This window comes from Archocentrus centrarchus, chromosome 17, assembly GCF_007364275.1.
Source record: "Archocentrus centrarchus isolate MPI-CPG fArcCen1 chromosome 17, fArcCen1, whole genome shotgun sequence".
NCBI lineage: Eukaryota > Metazoa > Chordata > Actinopteri > Cichliformes > Cichlidae > Archocentrus > Archocentrus centrarchus.
Genome location: NC_044362.1, coordinates 35,261,152 through 35,280,565, shown reverse-complemented (window position 1 = coordinate 35,280,565; position 19,414 = coordinate 35,261,152). Strand labels below are relative to the sequence as shown.

Below are 19,414 nucleotides of genomic sequence, written 5' to 3'. Positions count from 1 at the left end.
TGTCCGCTACTACACCGACACTCCCCCACGTCCCCAGAAACAAAAACGTATGCAAAGAATCAGACGTGAGTGTGAAGACGCACATCCACGGATGAACAGCGTCAGTGGGGATGAGTTTAAGGCAAACTGTAACATTTGTCGGCGAGTATGTTGAGTGCGCACGGCGGGCTGTCTGATATCAGGCAGAGATCAGGAGAGCAACACTGACATATAGAACATTATGTCATTACTGATCCAGTTTCTTATTGTGCTTTAGTAGACTGGTTTGATTTGATTGATTGTTTAGGGTGTCTGTGTAGATTCTCAGTTATCCAGGTCATAGTAGTCTCTGGAGCTTGAAAAAGGCGACTGGACTTCTTTTTGTTTCTTGAAGACGTTTCACCTCTCATCCGAAAGGCTTCTTCAGTTCTCAACCAAATGGTGGAGAGACCCAGGTATTTAAACCCCTGTGGGCGTAGTCCCCTGGAGGTGGTTATGACCCTCTATTGATCATGTGCTTGAACACATGTGCCCAGGTGTGAAGAGGGCGTGGGTCATATTTAATCAGTGGTTTCAGTTGAAACCAATTTAGGACTCCGCTCCATTGTTTCCTGTGGCCTATTGAGGTCACTGGAACAAAGGTGTGAATGGGGGTTGAGACGTCTGGGAAGGGAGCTCAGGACAGCACTGTAAGCGGGGGAAAGTTGGTGACGCACTGAACAGCATACACTACATCGCTGATCTTGTGTTTGGCGGGTTTGTCCTTGGGATGAACCAGTTTTTGTCTTAGGGTGTGACTTGGTTTGAAGTATACTGAGATGTCATGCTTGGAGAAAATTCTTCTGAGTTTCTCTGACAAGCCTGACACATATGGGATGACAATGTTGTTCCTCTTGTCCTTCCTATTCTCTGTAGTTTGTGTTTGGCCTTCATTCCTGTGCATCTTAGCTGATTTGATGAAGGCCCAGTTGGGGTAACCGCATGTTTTGAGGGCTTTCTTAATGTGTGTGTGTTCCTTATGCTTCCCTTCTGCCTTAGAGGGAACACTTTCCGCACGGTGTTGTAGGGTCCTGATCACCCCAAGTTTGTGTTCCAGAGGGTGGTGGGAGTCAAAGAGGAGATACTGGTCTGTGTGTGTGGGCTTCCGGTAAACTTCAATGTTGAGGCTTCCATCTTCCTCGATAAGCACCGCACAGTCCAGGAATGGTAACTTGTTATCTCTGGTGTCCTCCCTGGTAAAACGTATGTATTTATCCACTGAGTTAATGTAACGAGTGAAGGCTTCTACTTCTTGGGTTTTGATTTTGACCCAGGTGTCATCTACATATCTGTACCAGTGGCTAGGTGCCTTCCCTTTGAAAGAACCAAGAGCTTTACTTTCCACTTCCTCCATGTAAAGGTTGGCTACAATGGGAGACACTGGGGAGCCCATGGCACATCCATGCTTCTGTCTGTAGAATCCATCATTGTATTTAAAATATGTTGTGGTAAGGCAGAGATCTAAAAGTGCACAAATCTGATCTGGGGTGAAGCTGGTTCTGTTCAGTAAGGAATCGTCTTCCTGTAGTCGTCTTCTGACGGTCTCCACTGCCTCAGTTGTAGGTATGCAAGTGAAAAGTGAAACCACATCAAAGGACACCATGGTTTCATCTGGATCCAGTACAAGATTCTGGACCTTGTTCGTAAAATCTGTAGAGTTTTCAATGTGGTGGGGTGTGATGCCAACAAGCGGTGATAAGATGGTGGCGAGGTGTTTGGAAATGTTGTAGGTGACCGAGTTTATACTGCTGATAATGGGTCGAAGTGGGACTCCTTCTTTGTGGATCTTTGGGAGTCCATAAATGCATGGAGTGGCTTCTCCAGGGTACAGGCGGTAGTAAGTGGGGCGGTCAATGGCTTTTTCCTTTTCAAGTTGTTGCAGGCAGCAAACAACTTTTTTCTTGTAGTTGCTTGTGGGATCACGTCTCAAGACCTCATAAGTATTGTTGTCACTGAGGAGTGTAGTAATTTTGTTGTGGTAATCCGATGAATTCAGCACAACCGTGCACCTCCCCTTGTCGGCTGGCAGTATGGTGATGTTTTGATCCTTGCTTAGGGCTGTGATGGCCTTCTTCTCCTGAAAGGTGAGGTTGGATGGAGGAAGTCTTGCACTGGAGAGAGTGGCTGAACGCCCACAGGGGTTTAAATACCTGGGTCTCTCCACCATTTGGTTGAGAACTGAAGAAGCCTTTCGGATGAGAGGTGAAACGTCTTCAAGAAACAAAAAGAAGTCCAGTCGCCTTTTTCAAGCTCCAGAGACTATTGTTTAGGGTGTTGAGTCTGAATGATCATTAACTGAATATACAGTAGTATTAGTATACATATATATGGCCATTGAAAGAACAAATCATGCCAATCGATTAAGAGTAAACCTCTGATTCTTGAGACTTTGGCAAAATCATGTCCCACCAAAAAAGTGCAAATTCAATTTGCATAACGGGGGGATTTTGGCACAAATGTTATGATTTTTATTTAGTGATTTATATGATTTTATGATATGCCCACATATCATAAAATGGCCCACAAATGATTTGTCCCAAGAGTCTATAATTTTGATTTGATGAAAAACTGTTTAAAAGTCTTTTTAAAATATGAACTATCTCAGAAAGACGAAAGAGAAAAAATTCAAAGTCAAGCTTTTAGCTTGACTTTGATGGTGCTAGTGCCGCTGTCATGCAGCAGATCATACAGTATATCATTTACTAAGGTAATTGTGCAATAGCTTGTGTGCAAGTTGTGTGTCATTGCACTTTGATATATCCATCCATTCATCCATTCTCTATCCTGTCTATCTTGTTCAGGGTGGGTGGGGAAGTCTGCAGCCTGCTGCAGGGCTAACAGAGAGACAGACAACCATTCACACTCACATTCACACTTATGGGAAATTTAGAATCCCCAAGTAACCTAACCCCAGCATGTCTTTGGACTGTGAGAGGAAACCCACACAGAAACAGGGAGAACATGCAAACTCCACACAGAGAGGCCCGGGCCAAGGTGGAATCAAACCCAGACCTTCTAGATGTCATTCTAGCTTTGAGGTCTTTAAATAGGGATGCATATAATGTGGCCTTATTTAACAGCACTTTACATGCAGCAATCTTTTGCAATAAAGTCTTCATTGCTAAAAAAGTATTTAATTTTATGTATGACTAATTGCTTTCTTGATCACCCATTTATAAAAAAACACAACATAAAATGTAAGTCAAGCGACTTGGCTCGTGTTGGTCATGACCCTGAGAAGCTGTGGCGGGCGTCCCTTATTTTCATTTGTGAAAGGTGGCAACCCTACCTGACAGGAGTCTCAGCCGTTCACCTGCTTAAACATGAACACTGCAAATGTGCATCTGAAAGAGTTTTTAACTCAAGTTCCATTCATCATCCGACCATCCATCCATCCATTTTCTTCCACTTATCCTTTTCAGGGTCGCTGGGGGGCGGGAGCCTATCCCAGCTGTCATAAGGCGAGAAGCGGGATACACTAGATGCCTTAAAAGTTTTGTTTAAAACTAACACAAACTCTACAATTATTTTTCAGTCTCTAATAACAGCAGCCTGTTTCTCCCATATCTTTGTCTCCTGAGTCTCCACAAAGCCTGAATGCAGTTTAAATAAAGCTTCTTTCAGCTACTCCCTTATTCACGGGGGGGTCACCACAGCAGGTGGCTCCACATGTTTGTCATCGGATTCTCCTCCCGATGCGTCCCCACAGGTATCTGTGTCTCCTCCCGGGATCAAACCAGGGAGGATTTTTCACTCATGAGACAGATATGTAAACCACTATACTACTGTCTCACATCCTCAAGCCACATGAATTCAACACACCCTCTAGAAACAGGAAATGTGTGCAAACGTGTCTGTGGGTAATGAACTAAATCAGTCATTGGCGCTCTGATAGTTTGATTCACCATGACAACAGACAGATAAAGACCAGAGTCTCCATTTCAATTCAGTGGACTGGCTGAACCAGCATCATCCACTCAGCCATCACTCATCCAGTTTAAATTAGCGAGAATCCTGCCTGCTGTTTGCTTATGGATGTGACATTAGTCAGACGAATGAAGAAGATGCCGTCCACAGAGTTAAAAAGAAGGAGACCACAGATTTGATAATAAGCCACGGCCGCCTCTGATGGCTGTCTCTGCTCTTACACTCATCACTGATTGATTATTAAAGCTGTCATGATAAACATGAGTCAGAGAAAAAGTGCCAGAGACCATGTCAGATACACCAGAAACGGACTCAGTTTCCCTCTTCTCAGGTTATTCAGATCCAGTCAAATATGAGTTAATGTCATCATCTTTCCACAACAGTGAAAGTAGAAAAAAAAGCATAGTTACACTAACCTGTGAAGCAATACAATTAGTTATATGAATACATTTTTGTGAAAGATGTTTGATAACAAGAATATTTCTTTTAGTCTGGATAATCAGACTTACAGTCAAAAATGTAAGATGTGTTTTAATGCTGCAGCCCAGAGCTCATGTTCATCGGGACAAGAAGGTGGAGAGCTAAGCTGCACCCACAGACTGTATGGGAGCATCACGCATCACACCTGATGATTAGTCCTCAGTAAAATCCCAGAATTTTACTCATCAAAGCTTCTGGGACGGACTGTTGGTCCAGATAACCTGCAGCTTCTGGTGCTTCAAGACTGGAAGGAGGGAAACAAAGGCAGGTTTTCAATGGTCTACACAACATAAACACAAAAATGGGCAGGAGGAACAGTTTAGTGGAAACTAGACTGGGTCGCAGTCCACTAAACACAGAGGGCACTAACAGTAACCAGCACAGATGTGGCTCGTATTTGACCAGGTCCACTTTATCTGTGCTAAATGTGTTGCGATGGGGTGAGCCAACAGTCTACAAATGACCTGCGGGGGGCAGCAGCAGGCCTGCGCTGCGTCTAGTCTGCCGTGAGTTGAACAGGAGAAGAAGAAAGCCATTCATGGTTTATTGTTAGCATAACTCGACTGAGAGCTGAGGTGGAAGGCGGTGGGATTTTCTTTTCTTTTTATCGTATTTCAGGCCGATATCTCAGCAGTTTTAGTAATAATGACCTTACTCCGGGACCTGAGGCAGTTTATTAACGGGCGACTAACTGCTGCTGCAGAAGAAATATTCACAGAGTTTGAGAAAACGATCGTCCAGTACGAGGAAGTGATCGACCGTCAGCGCAGACTGCTGGAGATCACCTGCAAACCCGAAATAAAGCTGCACAGGATAGGTGAGTCACACGGTAACGGGCCGCGTAAACTAAGGCGTAAAAACGGCTCGTGGGGGGATCCGTCCAGACCTCCGCTGTACGTTTATCCAGCGTGGACCGCGCGGAGGGCTGCGGGACAATAGGCCGTGCGGGTCCTTCGGGGTTTGGGTCCATGCGGGAAGAAGTGACTGGGCTCTGACTGAGGCACCATAGACCGTCCGTGTAGAGACCGTCCGTGTAGAGACCGTCCGTGTAGCCAGCAGCAGGGAGAGGCGGGGATCCGAGTTCAGAGACGGAGGAAGAAACGGTCATTCCAGGGACAGTTCATCAAATGCCTCTCACCTTAGCTACCTGAAAAAAAAAACAATCCAGGTCCACCTCTGAAGCGGCATTCTGTTAAATGTCAGGTCCCTGCTGTCCTCAGAGAAGCATTCAAAGGTTGAAGGTAGGGCTGTTAGATGGTTTTTAAGTATCCTTTAAAAATTCAATGATCTAGAAACTCCCTGAACTCCGTCCTTCAGGTGTTTCAGGGTAAATAAATGATACTGCCGGTCCATGAAGGTGGACCCTCAGGAGCAGTGGCGGCTCCAGAAACATTTTTCTGCAGGTGCTAAGGGGGGGCAAAGCATTTTACTGAGGGTGCTATGAAAGATCCTTCAGTTCTCAACATACACAGACACAAGTTATTTTCTTGAGGGTGCTCGCGACCCCCCCCGGCGCCGCCACTGTTCAGGAGTGCAGCTTGAAGTTTGGATGTCTGATCTCTGATGGCAGATTTGGAGGTCTGTAGAGTTTTGCTGGTAGGAGGCTGAGATTTAATTTCCGGCTTGTCGTAAGCCATTATTACAAGACATGTAATAGTGGCTGAGCAGCGTAGAGCTTTACACTTTGGACAAGCAAAAAAATCCTGTTTGATCCTGGGAGAAGACACAGATCCCTTCGGGGTTGCATCAGGTGCCGGTGTAAAAATCTGCCAAATCAAACATATGGAGTTACCTGTGACCTCTGACTTGTGGTGACCACGTGTGAATCAGAGAGCAGCTGGAAGGCACAGAATATTCTGCAAAACAGTCCAAATCAGCTGAATATGAAATCATCCAGCTTTGGTGTGATCGTCCCCACATATGACACCATGTTTCATTTTCCAAATATACATCTTTGAAATCCTCACCTCTGTTTCCCATCAGAGCCTAACTGTGCCTGTGGGAGCGGCGTTAAGGCCGCTGTGACAGACGACTGTGAGGGAACTCTTTTGAACAAACTGCTTCCAGTAAAGGGTAGAAAATACTGGAACAGTGAGTGTGACTCGTGACTTTGTCTAGTTGTTTGCAGGGAGTACAGACACCTCGTGTTTACATTGTATATTTTTATGCAGATGTCCATTAAAGTGCAAATAATGGTATAAAAAAATAAACATCTCAAAGCTTTAGGGCTGCACCAAAATATTCTTCTAATTGAAGATTCGTCCGTGTTGTTGGAGCCGGCAGCTGCGATGGTGGATTGGGTGCAATTTAATGGTGTGCATGATTAATGTAGTGCAATCCACCCGCTGTAACGCTGATTGCTGATTGTGCGGTGGCTCAGAGAGGAGAGCACAGCTGCAGCTCAGGAAAGAAGCAGGAGACAAAGACAGACGCTGGGGAGTTTATTTATTTTCCACTTCCTTCATGAAGAGAGAGCAGCGTCTATATTTAGCAGCAAGAAGAATCACATTTAACCAAGTTCACATCCAGCACTGAATGCGTTAGCCTTAACTGGGGGGTATCTGTGGATGGATAAGAGCTGAACAGTTAAACACTCAGGTCAGAAGGTTTGCCTGCTACTGTAACACATTTCTTAACCTCTTTACAGATTTTTAGGTGTTTTCTGTATATTTAAAAACATTGAATGGGAACAGGAAGCTGACGATTCTGAACGAAGCTGAAGTTGGTTTCCGATTGCCGCTTCCGATTTGGGAAATGGCTAAAGGGCCATTCCACTTAATTTTTCGCTACCTTCAGCATCTTTAATCTGCTCTAGTTAAAAATCTACAACACCTACACACTTCAAACCTGGATTAGATTATTCTGCACTATTAGTAGAGTATTTAAAACCAAGTGTGTGATTTGTGAAACCTTGATCTGATTTGTGAAACTTCAATAAATGCACATTTCAGCACCTTTTTTGCATCTGGATCACATTAGAACTGCCCCAGCTCCAAAACTACAACACCTACACACTTCAAACCTGGACTAGATTATTCTAAACTGATAGTAGAATAATTTAAACCAAGTGTGTGATTTGTGAAACCTTTATCTGATTTGTGAAACTTCAATAAATGCACATTTCAGCACCAGTTTTGCATCTGGGCCACACGACAACTGAACTCCTCCTTCTCTGAAATTTGCATTATTTTGCTGTTATTTCCACGTTTAACTTTCTGTTTTCTCTAATTTTTTTAATCTTCAGTGTAGCAAGATTTGGTCTTGTGTTCTTTTTTTCTCTGATACCAACTGGGATAATGCTTCCAACAACTTCATGATCTCTTTCTTCTGGTATTAACTTTTTGCTCTTCTTTAACACAGAAAGTACTCCTACGTAAGTGCTTCTTTTTCAGTGTCGTTTATCTGCTTAAACCCCCAGTTGGTCATGGTAGATGGCTGTTCACACTGACGATGGGAAGGTTGTTCCAGGTTAAATGAAGTGTTTGCTCTCCGTTGTCGCTACATGCTTGCTTGCTATAAGGGTTTGCTGCAAAGTTAAAGACAAATGCAAATCATTGTCCACTGTGGCTCCATGCTGAACAAAGACTGAATGTTGCACATCCATGACTGGATGCAATCTGCTGGGTTTCCTCAGATAAAGAAACTGCTTGGAACAAGTGTGAATAATAATCTGAACTTTACTGGCTTGTTTGATTACTACTGTCAATTGAAATGTATGTATTATTAGGTTTGATTGACCTTTTTTTAAGGTAAGGCTTCCTTTTGGTTGGGGGGTTCAAATCCAGGGCTCCAGGGCTGGTGTCCTGCAACTTTTAAATGTATCTCTGCTTTAACACACCTGAGTAAAATAATGAGGTCATTAGCACTTGTTCGTCATGCTCATTGACTTATGAAAAAAGACCAGTAGTGCAACAAAAACATTTTTCAAAAGAAATCTGTTGTTTGAAATTCCACTGGTCACAACAAAGATAGGTAGAAATAGGTGAGGTGAAGCAGGGTCTGAAATAATGAAACATGTTAGCGTAAACCCTTTGTAACCTTTATTAGAATGTAAAGTAAATATTTGTATTTTTAGAAAACAGTTTTTGCCATTACATTTTTGGATGTAACGCAGGCATTCATAAATGCACTGGAAAACACCAGAGCACTAACCAGGGCTGAGGCAGTGGAACAAATTGAACATGGCCAAGTGGAGGAGAAGTAAGAGAATTAAAATGACTGAAGCAATATGACAATCTAAAAATAATCATGTATAAGAAACAGAAAAAGAATTCAAATGATTCATAACTTAATGCCTTTTTTGCAGTGAGAGAGAGGAGAGCTTCTCATGCAACTACGAGCAGAAATAGAGAGACGATCAAATCATTAAACTCAAAGAAAAGCTCTGAAATAAAAGTTGTTTACAAGTTTGAAGTTTGGCATGTTTATGGTTTTAACTAAGACTTGTCATACTAACACACACTTGCCTATTTTGACTTGTCTTTTCATTGTGCTCTAATTATTTAGCCAGTACAATAGAATAATCTAATCCAGGTTTGAAGTGTGTAGGTGTTGTAGTTTTGGAGCTGGGGCAGTTCTAATGTGATCCAGATGCAAAAAAGGTGCTGAAATGTGCCTTTATTGAAGTTTCACAAATCAGATAAAGGTTTCACAAATCACACACTTGGTTTTAAATACTCTACTATTAGTTCAGAATAATCTAGTCCAGGTTTGAAGTGTGTAGGTGTTGTAGATTTTTAACTAGAGTAGATTAAAGATGCTGAAGGTAGCGAAAAATTAAGTGGAGTGGCCCTTTAGCCATTTCCCGAATCGGAAGCTGCAATCGGAAACCAACTTCAGCTTCGTCGATTCTGAAGTGTTTCATTTCCTCTGGAACTGAATGTATCACTCAGCGACCTGTGACCATCCTCAACAGCACGCAGTCGTTCACGTGTCGCAGATGGTAAAGCTGCCTTATGTGAAATCACAGGCAGAATAATCTGTGTGTGTGGAGATTATTAAGAAGCCAAATGAGGAAACGGCCCCTCTTCATTTTGGTAACTGTAGCAGGTCTGCTCGTGGTCATCCATCATCTTCCCGTTTTTATTATTAACCAACTCTCTGAGTGACACGAGCTTTACTTCCTCCTATCTGACATGTCAAAAGAACACCTGTTTCTTTATAAGATCCCTGAGTGATGCATTTGAATCCAGTTCAGCTGAGGAAGAATTTCCATCACATGTAGACTCCACTGATTTCTGTCCTGTGCACTGAGACAGCAAAACTGAGATTCTGATGGTTTCACAGCAGAGGAGATCTCTGCTCTCTGACTGCAGGGATTCCTCTGCCTCAGATTCAGGTCTTTCTTATTGCATTCAGGGTTTATCTCAAAGACTGTATTACAAATTCATCTATCACTGGCCCACTGTTCTTTATTTCTACATGAACAATATAAATATTAAACCCCAGGGTATTCTGTGCTGTACGCAGTATCCTGCAGTTACACATCCCCAGGAACTCGCTTTGACTGCAGACTTATGTTCAGTACTGAACAACTGTCTGATGTCAGCTACAGTTCAGTTAACCTTCATGTATATAAATGTATTCTGTATCTGTATGTTAAAGCCCATGTGTCACCGTGCACACTGATTTCTTCCTCAGCATTGTTCTCCTCAGAAAAGATGAACTCTTGTTATTCATTTTAAAATCTGTAGCACTGAAGCGTCACACCTTTTAACTACAGTTTATGTAAACACTCGTGTACATGCTAACCTTCGTGAAGCTAGATTAAGGCACTAAATCCAAGTAAACTTTCCTCAGAGTCCATCTTTCTGATGATTTTATGACTCGTACCACTCGTTTTATTATTTCTGTTTATTGTTTATTATTTCTTGCTGCTCTGTGTCTGTGTAGGTTTTCAGTCATCCAGGTCTCTGGAGCTTGAAAAAAGAGCGACTCTTCTTGTTTCTCAAAGACGTTTCACCTCTCATCCGAAAGGCTTCTTCAGTTCTCAACCAAATGGTGGAGAGACCCAGGTATTTAAACCCCTGTGGGCGTAGTCCCCTGGAGGGGGTTATGACCCTCTATTGTTCATGTGCATAATCACAGGCGCCAAGGTGTGAAAGGAGGCGTGGGTCATTTCAATCAGTGGTTTCGAGTGAAACCAATTTGGGACTTTGCTTCCATTGTTTCATGTGACCTATTGAGGTCACGTGAACAAAGGTGTGAATGGGGGTTGAGACGCCTGGGGAGGGAGCTCAGGACAGCACTGTAAGGGGGGGAAAGTTGGTGACATAATCCACCTCCTCTGTTCAATGATGGTTGTTCACAGTGGACATAGATGCTTCTTTTACTCCTCTTTCAAACCATCTGTTTTCCCTGTCCAAACTGTGAATGTTGGCATCCTCAGAGAGTGACCTTTGACCTTCAGATGCAGATGTACAGCTGAGTCTTGTCCTGTCGAGGTGGCTCTTCTATGTTGTGTGTCTGTGAAGAGGCTGTTTGGTTTCTCTAATGTAGAGGTCCGAGCACTCTTCACTGCACTGGACAGCAGACACTACATCGCTGATCTTGTGTTTGGGGGTTTGTCCTTGGGATGAACCAGTTTTTGTCTTAGGGTGTGACTTGGTTTGAAGTATACTGGGATGTCATGCTTGTAGAAAATTCTTTTGAGTTTCTCTGACAAGCTGCCACATAAGGGATGACAATGTTGTTCCTCTTGTCCTTCCTATTCTCTGTAGTTTGTGTTTGATCTTCTTTCCTTTCACACCTTGGCACATGTGATTATGCACATGAACAATAGAGGGTCACAACCACCTCCAGGGGACCATGCCCACTGGGGTTTAAATACCTGGGTCTCTCCACCTTTTGGTTTGAGAACTGAAGAAGCCTTTTGGATGAGAGGTGAAACATCTTTGAGAAACAAAAAGCAGTCCAGTCGCCTTTTTCAAACTCCAGAGACTTGCTGTTTTTGTGCTCTTGGGGCTCGTTTGAAAAATAACATTTTAAACATTTTAATTTCAATCAGATTGATTAATAAAGATTCAAAGAGTAAGAATGGAGGCAGTCTAAAAGCAGGAAGCTGAGCTTTGCTAACATCATACATGAACCCAGTTAATGCGTCACATCTGCAGACGCTACTTTTCGGTTGCATTATGAGCAGCATGCTCAGATGCTTCCCTGACATTACATCGGTGACCTTTTTTCTCTTTGTCCCTACAGACCTCCCACAGCAACATGATTGTCATAAGGATAAGGTTCCTGCTGACCAGGAGAAGAGCTCCAGTCTGGAGCAGGAACCTCCACCACAACATGACTGTAATAAGGAGAAGGTTCTATCTGAGCAGGAGGGGAACTCCAGTCTGGAGCAGGAAGCTCCACAGATTAAAGAGGAACTGGACGAAATGCACAACAATCAGCAGGAACCAGAACCTCCAGGGATTAAAGAGGAACAGGAGGAGCGCTGCAGTGGTTACGAGGCAGAGCATCTTATAGTGAAGGAAGAGGATGACACCTTAATGGTGACTCTTACTTATGGGGAAAGTGATAGTGAAACAGAGCCAATCAGTGAGCAGCTCTTCTCTCACAGCCCGCCTGCAGCTGAGAGCCGAGATCAGGAAGAAAGCATGAATTTAGCCTCAGGATCAAGTGCAAACGCAGAGCCAAAGCCAACGAAGAGACTTTCTAAAAGCAGGAGTCACAGTGACAGTGCAGAAGACTCTCCCATGTCAGAGAGTCAGTGTAATACAGACGCAGGTAAAAAGCCTTTAAAATGTTATGTTTGTGAAAAAGTTTTTAAGGATAAATCCCAAATTAAAAGACATCACAGGATCCACACAGGCGAGAAGCCGTACGCTTGCAGCACCTGCGGGAAGAGATTCTATCAGATTTATTTACTGAAATATCACGAAAGAACTCACACGGGCGAGAAGCCATACACTTGCAAAATATGTGGGAAAAATTTCAGGTGTAGTGACAGTTTGTTGGTCCACATGAGAATCCACACAGGTGAGAAGCCGTACGGGTGTAAAACATGCGGGAAAAGATTTATCTGCACCTCAAATCTGAAAAGTCACACGAGAATCCACACAGGTGAGAAGCCGCATTCCTGCAAAACGTGTGGGAAAAGTTTCACTCAAAGGGGCAGCTTGACTGTCCACATGAGAACGCACACGGGCGAGAAGCTGTATTCCTGCAAAGCGTGTGGGAAAAGTTTCTGTCAGAGTGGTACCCTGCTGATCCACATGAGAACTCACACGGGCGAGAAGCGCTACTCTTGTAAACTCTGTGGGAAAAGCTTCACTCAGAGCAGCCATTTGTTGCGCCACATGAGGACTCACACGGACGAGAATTCGTCTGCGTGAAACGTCTGCAGGGAGAAAAATACCCAGAATGCTCAGCTTCAAGGTTTTCTACCTTTAGACTAGATTATCAGCAGTACTGAGAGTTTATTGCATTGTGCAGATCATAAAATCTGCCTTTGGCCTGTTCTAGGCTGCACAGTCAATGTGAGGACGTCACACTGAAGAACAGCATTGCATTTGTACGTGTATTTTAACAAAGAAATCAAGCCTTCAGAAGCGGCGCAGTGACGGTGAGTCCCGTCCCTTTGAGGTCTGGTAACCCGTGCAATGTGGGTCCAATGTTCTGAAAACTAAAGCCCAGAACCAGGTACGGACTGGGGTGGGCTTTATTTCTCTGACAGCGTCGTAGATCATCCTGTCTGTGCTCTAACCCCACCGGCCCTTTTATCTGACTTTCTTTTGATTGGCTGTCCCTCGTTAGAAGCTGGTGATGATTGGCTCCCCCTGCTGGTTTCTGGTCTGAAAACATTTCTAAAGAACATCATGTTCTGTCGGGTGCGCCCTGTTGGACTTAATGATTTAATGATTTCTGCTTCGTCTGTTATCTGGATAGTGGTATGGTAGTGCAGCGGGGAAAAATGTTGTTCCTGTGTCTATGTCCCTGCATCATGGCTGGTAACCACGTCACACATATAAAAATAGCTTGCAGGAGTTAATAGATGCATGTAGAGAAACAGAGCTGCATTTAAATATGTCACGTTCTCAAGTTTCAGACATTTGAGTCGTTGTGCAGGTATTAAAAAAAAAAAAAAAAAAAAAATCACATAATTAGTGTGAGGTGGTGAGATTAGATGGTTCTGTACACAAAACACGCAAAGCCAGAAACCACCAACAAGTGTGTTATGTGAAACTTGTTCCTGAAACAAATGAAAATGAACAAACTCGGCTGGCTGAACCTCGCTGTGACTGCCGTCCTGTGGTGGGAGTGTGACCTTTGACCAACGGCTGATCAGCATATTTAAATTGGCCCGTTGTTGCTCCGTGCACAAACACACGCTGGCCTTCAGCCGCTCTGATACATAGAAGCTGTTTGCAGGAAAGGCAGGCAAACTGAGTTTGCATTCACAGCCTCAAACATGGTTTTGGTCACCCTCCAAACAAAGCTGATGATCAGGGAGGGGGACGTCTTGCCACCGGCGTCACACTGACCCAAGAGTAGAAACTAAGAGTAGAAACGCGGATCACCTGTTGAAATGCTGAACATCCCCTACAGGAAGAGGAAATACCAGAATAAGGAAAAGCAGAGCAGGTCCAGCTCGACATGCTGTCTTTCACCTCGTACTTCATAGTTCCAGTTTAGCAGAGGTGCTCTCTCTCACTCCTAAAACATGTAAGTCAGTCATTTAAAGTGTGTAGAAACAACAGTGGCTCATTACTGACATGTTTAAAGGCTCTTTCTTCTGTGAGATCACACTGGCTGCAGAGGACTGTAGGAGAGAGCCGGCCTCTGTGTGTCTGTTCACTTCTGCTGCTTTCACAGCTGGACTGTTCTTTTATATTCTTCTGTACTTTCATAGGATTGCATTATATGAGCAGCAGTTATGAAAATAAGCTCCTTATCTGATGATGCGTGCATTTACATGTGAACTGGATGGTGAGATTTTTTGTTTCATTCATTTATGATTTAGCCTTTTCTTTCACTTCTACTCTGTAAGGGCACTTAGCCCACATTTTGATTCATGCCGGTCTTCTGTTACTGTGTGTGCTGCTGTTACACAGAATAAATGTGCACATCCCAATCCCTGCAGTCACTGGTGTTTTTTAACCCCTGAGCAGCCAGTTTATCCGTGTGGATTGGAACAGATGCTGAGTTTAGTCAGCGATTGTGTGCAACAGTTGCTGTTTCAGAGCTGTTGGGACTCAAACTCTAATCTGTTGGTTGCCACCAATGGGCAACTAGCTTGAGTCCCTGCCGTCTACTCCTGAGAGGAAATGGGAATAGAAGAATTTGAAGTTGGCATCCTCTAAGGACTTTTTCCACTCCAGCTGACTTCAGCATCTCCACAGTTTATAGAGCGCGGGCAGAGAACCACTCCCCCTGCCCGAGTTGCCTCGAAGCTGACTAAAATTCCTGCTCTGAACCATCTGGTTTGAGGGTTGGCGCCCGGACAGGCTACAACAGCCTCAGCTGCAGATCATTTTCCATCTAAACTCAGTTTGCCCAGCTGGAAGTTGAAGATCTCCCATCTCCTGCACCACTTTGTTCCTGTTCATGTCCAAAGGTTTAGCAGTTTTTTGGGGTTTCTTTTGCATTTTTGGCCACAGCAGCTCTTATCGACAGTGGAGAGAGACAGGAAATGGGGGAAAGATACAGGGGAAGACGTGTGGGCAAACCCGCACCGCCCGCACTGCAACGCGGCATGTGCATGTGGTCGTCGGCTTCACCACTAAGGCACCCAGGCAGTTTTAAAAGGCAGTTTTAAAAGGTTTTGCTTTAACACGATCAATCATCTGAATACTGAGGAGTTATCTGCTCATTTGCACATAAAAAGTGTGAAATACATATTCTCAGATGTTTTTCTTTCATCACGTTTGTGTCATTTTGTCCCTCCAGACCTCCAACTGCAACACCTCTCCAAAGTTGAGGAGGTTCTCACAGTCCAGGAGAGGAACTCCAGTCTGAAGGAAGCAGAGCCTCCGCAGATCAAAGAAGAGGAGGAGGAGCTCAGCATCAGTCAGGAGGGAGAGCTGATTGTTCTGGATGAGGACAGCGATACCATCATGGTGACTGTTACGTATGGGGAAAGCGACGAGAGTGAACCAGAAGCGGACAGCGAGCAGCTCCCCCCTCACAGCTCTCCTGCAGCCGAGAGGCGATACCAGGGCAGAGGCAGCCATGTCGAATCGGCATCAACTACACGTCTTATGTACAATGATGTAGATAAGTCTCTCATATTTAGCAGTCCTGTTTATGTGGAGGGTTTTAGGAATGAGCCTCTGCTTATGCAACAGGACATGATCGACCCAGATGAGAAGCCATATCCTTGTGAAATATGCGGGAAACATTTTCGTAAACGTTTTAATCTGGAGATCCACATGAGAGCTCACACGGGCGAGAAGCCTTTCTCGTGTAACGTGTGTGGGAAAGGTTTCACTCGAAAGGACAGCGTGATCCTGCACATGAGGACCCACACGGGTGAGAGGCCGTTTATCTGCGGCTTCTGCGGCAGACGCTTCGGTCGGAAGGACAATTTGGCTTCCCACATGAGGATCCACACAGGCGAGAGGCCTCATTCCTGTAAAATATGCGGCAAAAGTTTCTGCCAAAGTAACGATCTGCTGCGCCACACGAGGACTCACGCTGCAGAGAAGCCCGTTCCCTGTGACATCTGTGGAAAAAGATTTCGGGATGCCTCTACAATGAATTTCCACCGGAAGAGGCATAAGTGAGAGGCTGCAGTCCTGAAAGAGTCTTTGGAACTGAGAGGGTTTTAATCTTTGTATAAGTGAATGCTATCATGAGTGTATTCTGTGTAACTTCATGTCATATATCACTACCTCTGTTATGCTTTGGTCTTGAAGCTGGGAGAAGCTCGCATGCTCCCTGCTGACTGTTTAGAGCTGTTTTTTGTGACTGCATCATCTTTGAATAGTTTTAGGATTTGGAGGTGTTACCCATGGTCTCTTTATCTACTGCAAAGGTCCTGATAGGATTCTGTTGGTGGCCTCGAAGTCTTTGACATTTGTCTGTATTATATTTGTTTGTGTCTGCAGCCACATGAAGGGGAGGAAAGCTGAGCTGTAGGCAAGAAGTCTGAATAAAGGTACGATCAGAATATCTGAAGTATAAAAATGCTCTGAGTGGAAGGACAGCGCCTGAAACGGGGTGATAACAGGACCTGTATGGACGTGTGGTGATCTGGGTTGCACGATGTGCCACTGAAGTATCTGCAGGTGTAGTGAGAGCTGAATACCGAGGGAAGGAGCTGCCGTGCTTCCTTTGCTACCTCCTTTAGCAGAGGATCCTTTCAGAAGGGAGCGGCGATGATGGTGTCCCATGCTATCAGACTTTTCACGACGACATCAAACGATCATAGTGAGCGATGCGGCGCAGATCGTGTAAATGTTAATTATGTTTGTTTTCCATTTTATGTCGACATGTTTGAGCCCTGCAGGATGAACTATGATCGTTATGATGCTGTAAATAAAATCTGCTTCTTATAAAGTTGTTCTGTGTGATTTAATGTGTATTTTTAAATGGTTCTAAATTAGGACTGAGTATTATGATTATGATCAGTTTGGCATTATTTCTGTCAGCTGTAGTTTAAAAGAATAAAAGCAGAAGCTGGATTATCTCTGCAGCTGGAAGATGAAACGAGTGGACAGGAAGTGTAAATAACCTGAATGTGAGAAACATCTGATGTCACTTGATGGGCCTTTTATTAATTACGGGCTTGGTAATAACAGCCTGTATGAAGCCGTACGTTAAGGCCTCATGAGAATTAAAATGAGCATTTCACCTGAACCTAGACTAGGTGAACCCCCCCCCCCCGAGAGCTTCTAGGGTTCAATGTGTGCCGCGGCCCTGTCATGGGTGCAGGCTTGAGCACTGTGGGGGCTTACCCACAGATCCAGCAGAGACAAAGTAATCTAGTCTCCAGGATGTTCACCCCAGTAGACCCACATCAACAACATCCACTGTCACATTATTAAAGCACCACAGTTCTCTTTCACCAAGTCTTCATGGATCCTCCTTCACATCCTTCCTTTACCTCCGTGATGTTTTTGCATCGAGGTTCATCAAAAGGGAAATAAGTGGAAAAAAATCTACTTATTTATGTACTAATTTTTCAGTGATAATCAACTAAATTTACCTAAAACTGGAAAAAGATGCAGAATATGCCGTTAGAAAAGGAAGCAGGCGAGAGTATGCTGTAGTACCGCGAGACCTCGTGAATCTCGGCAGCATTGTACATGGCGTCATGAATCTAACTACTTAACCCTTCCCTGATTTAGTTTTTTCTCGCCAACTTACTACTAGACAGCGTAAAAGGTAATAATTATATATATCTCTAGTTAATTTCAATTATTTTCAGCACTCTGGAGGACGGTGACGAGGACCTGCACAGTTTGCAACTGTATATTGACCAGTGTTTTGAGAGAGTCGTCATGAGGAAAGCGGAGAAGACGCCGACTCCCTCAACCAGCAAAAGTACTCCATCCACAAAAAGAAGCCGCCCTGAAGATTCCCCGAGATGGCATCTCCACCTACCAACGATATTGTGGAAATTCTGGAGTTCATTAATAACAAGCTGTCAAGCTTTGACGCCCGCTTGGCCCTGGCTGAAATCCTCCACAAGGAGTTTCAGGCCCTGCGGGAGTCAGTCAAGTTCAGCCAGCATCAGGTGGAAACACTGGCTGCTGAAAACGCTGTCCTCAGAGAGTCAGTGAATTCCCTCACCGAGGAAATGACCCGGCTCTCAGAAGAAAATAAGAAAATTAAAGAATCTGTTATCGAGCTTCAGGCCCGCAGCATGAGGGAAAATCTCGTGTTTTCAGGCATCCCAGAGAAGGCAGAGGAGGACCCGGAGACTACAGTAAAAGAGTTTATCCAAACTCACCTGAAGCTTCCGGAAGACACCGTGAACAGCATCGCCTTCCATAGAGTCCACCGCCTTGGAGGAAAGCGACCCGGAGCACGCAGACCCAGACCGATCGTGGCCAAATTTGAACACTTTAAACAAAAAGAGCTGGTGAAGAGCCGCGGCCGGGAGCTGGCCGGGACTTCAGCGTTAACGACCAGTTCCCAAAGGAGATCCTGGAGCGACACAAGGTCCTGTTTCCTATCCAAAAAAAGTTCATGGAGGGAGGCTCCCGGGCTGTCATCGCAGTCGACAAACTTTATGTGAACGGACAGCTTTACCGCGACCAAAACACCACGCCATGGCTCTACTGATCGATCAGGTGATCTGTGTCCACGCTGACATTTGTGTCTGATTTTCTCCTCCTACTCTAATTTTCATTAGTAACCGGGATAATAGTCACGTCTACATAGAATAGTCAATGCCAAATTAATCAGTATAGTGTGTTGTTGTCATTTGCTCATTTGTTTTGTTTTCTCCCCCGTTTTCTACATTGTTGTCTTAGATTACCTTTGGATCGGTTTTGTTTTGTCTCTCTTTCAGTGTTTGCACTGTTTTTTTACTTATGTTACTTAGGGATTATAGTTTTTTCTCACCAGTACACAAGTCTCACTCCCGCTTAGATTACTTTCTAGTTAGCAGCTCCATGATGATGGATATCACAGACACTCAGATTCATCCTATCACTATCAGTGATCATGCACCGGTGTCTATGTCTCTGACACAGAAAAGAGTCACACCACCAATTAGGAACTGGAGATTTAATACATCATTACTTAAAGAACAAGATTTCATTAATTATTTCAAAAAGGAGTGGGCTATATACCTAGAAAATAATGATCTGCCAGGAATATCACCATGTGTTCTTTGGGAAGCAGGAAAGGCAGTAATGCGGGGCAAAATAATATCTTACTGCTCGCATAAGAAAAATAAAGAAAACACATTTGTGTTAGAATTAGAACAAAAAATTAAATCTTTAGAAACTGCCTATGCTGCTTCACCACAAGAACATATAATTCACAACTTGAGAAAACAAAAATTGGAATTAAATGAAATAACTGATAA

General features: G+C 44.0%; 1 protein-coding gene across 1 annotated transcript; it reads left to right on the top strand.

The window, feature by feature from the left end:
• Positions 1–4,936: 4,936 nt before the first annotated feature.
• On the top strand, positions 4,937–16,916 carry LOC115796437 (zinc finger protein 768-like). Its single transcript, XM_030752853.1, has 3 exons — positions 4,937–5,242; positions 11,626–12,159; positions 15,322–16,916. Exons 1-3 carry the CDS (start codon positions 5,071–5,073, stop codon positions 16,155–16,157), a joined length of 1,542 nt encoding a protein of 513 aa, XP_030608713.1. The 5' UTR covers positions 4,937–5,070; the 3' UTR covers positions 16,158–16,916.
• Positions 16,917–19,414: the final 2,498 nt, after the last annotated feature.

What these genes read in the sequence shown, in the direction of transcription:
- LOC115796437 (XM_030752853.1), top strand. Translation starts at nt 5,071, where the DNA reads ATGACCTTACTCCGGGACCTGAGGCAGTTTATTAACGGGCGACTAACT. An exon ending in AATAAAGCTGCACAGGATAG is followed by an intron (nt 5,243 to 11,625) that starts GTGAGTCACACG and finishes TTGTCCCTACAG; the next exon opens with ACCTCCCACAGCAACATGAT. An exon ending in TCAGTGTAATACAGACGCAG is followed by an intron (nt 12,160 to 15,321) that starts GTAAAAAGCCTT and finishes TTGTCCCTCCAG; the next exon opens with ACCTCCAACTGCAACACCTC.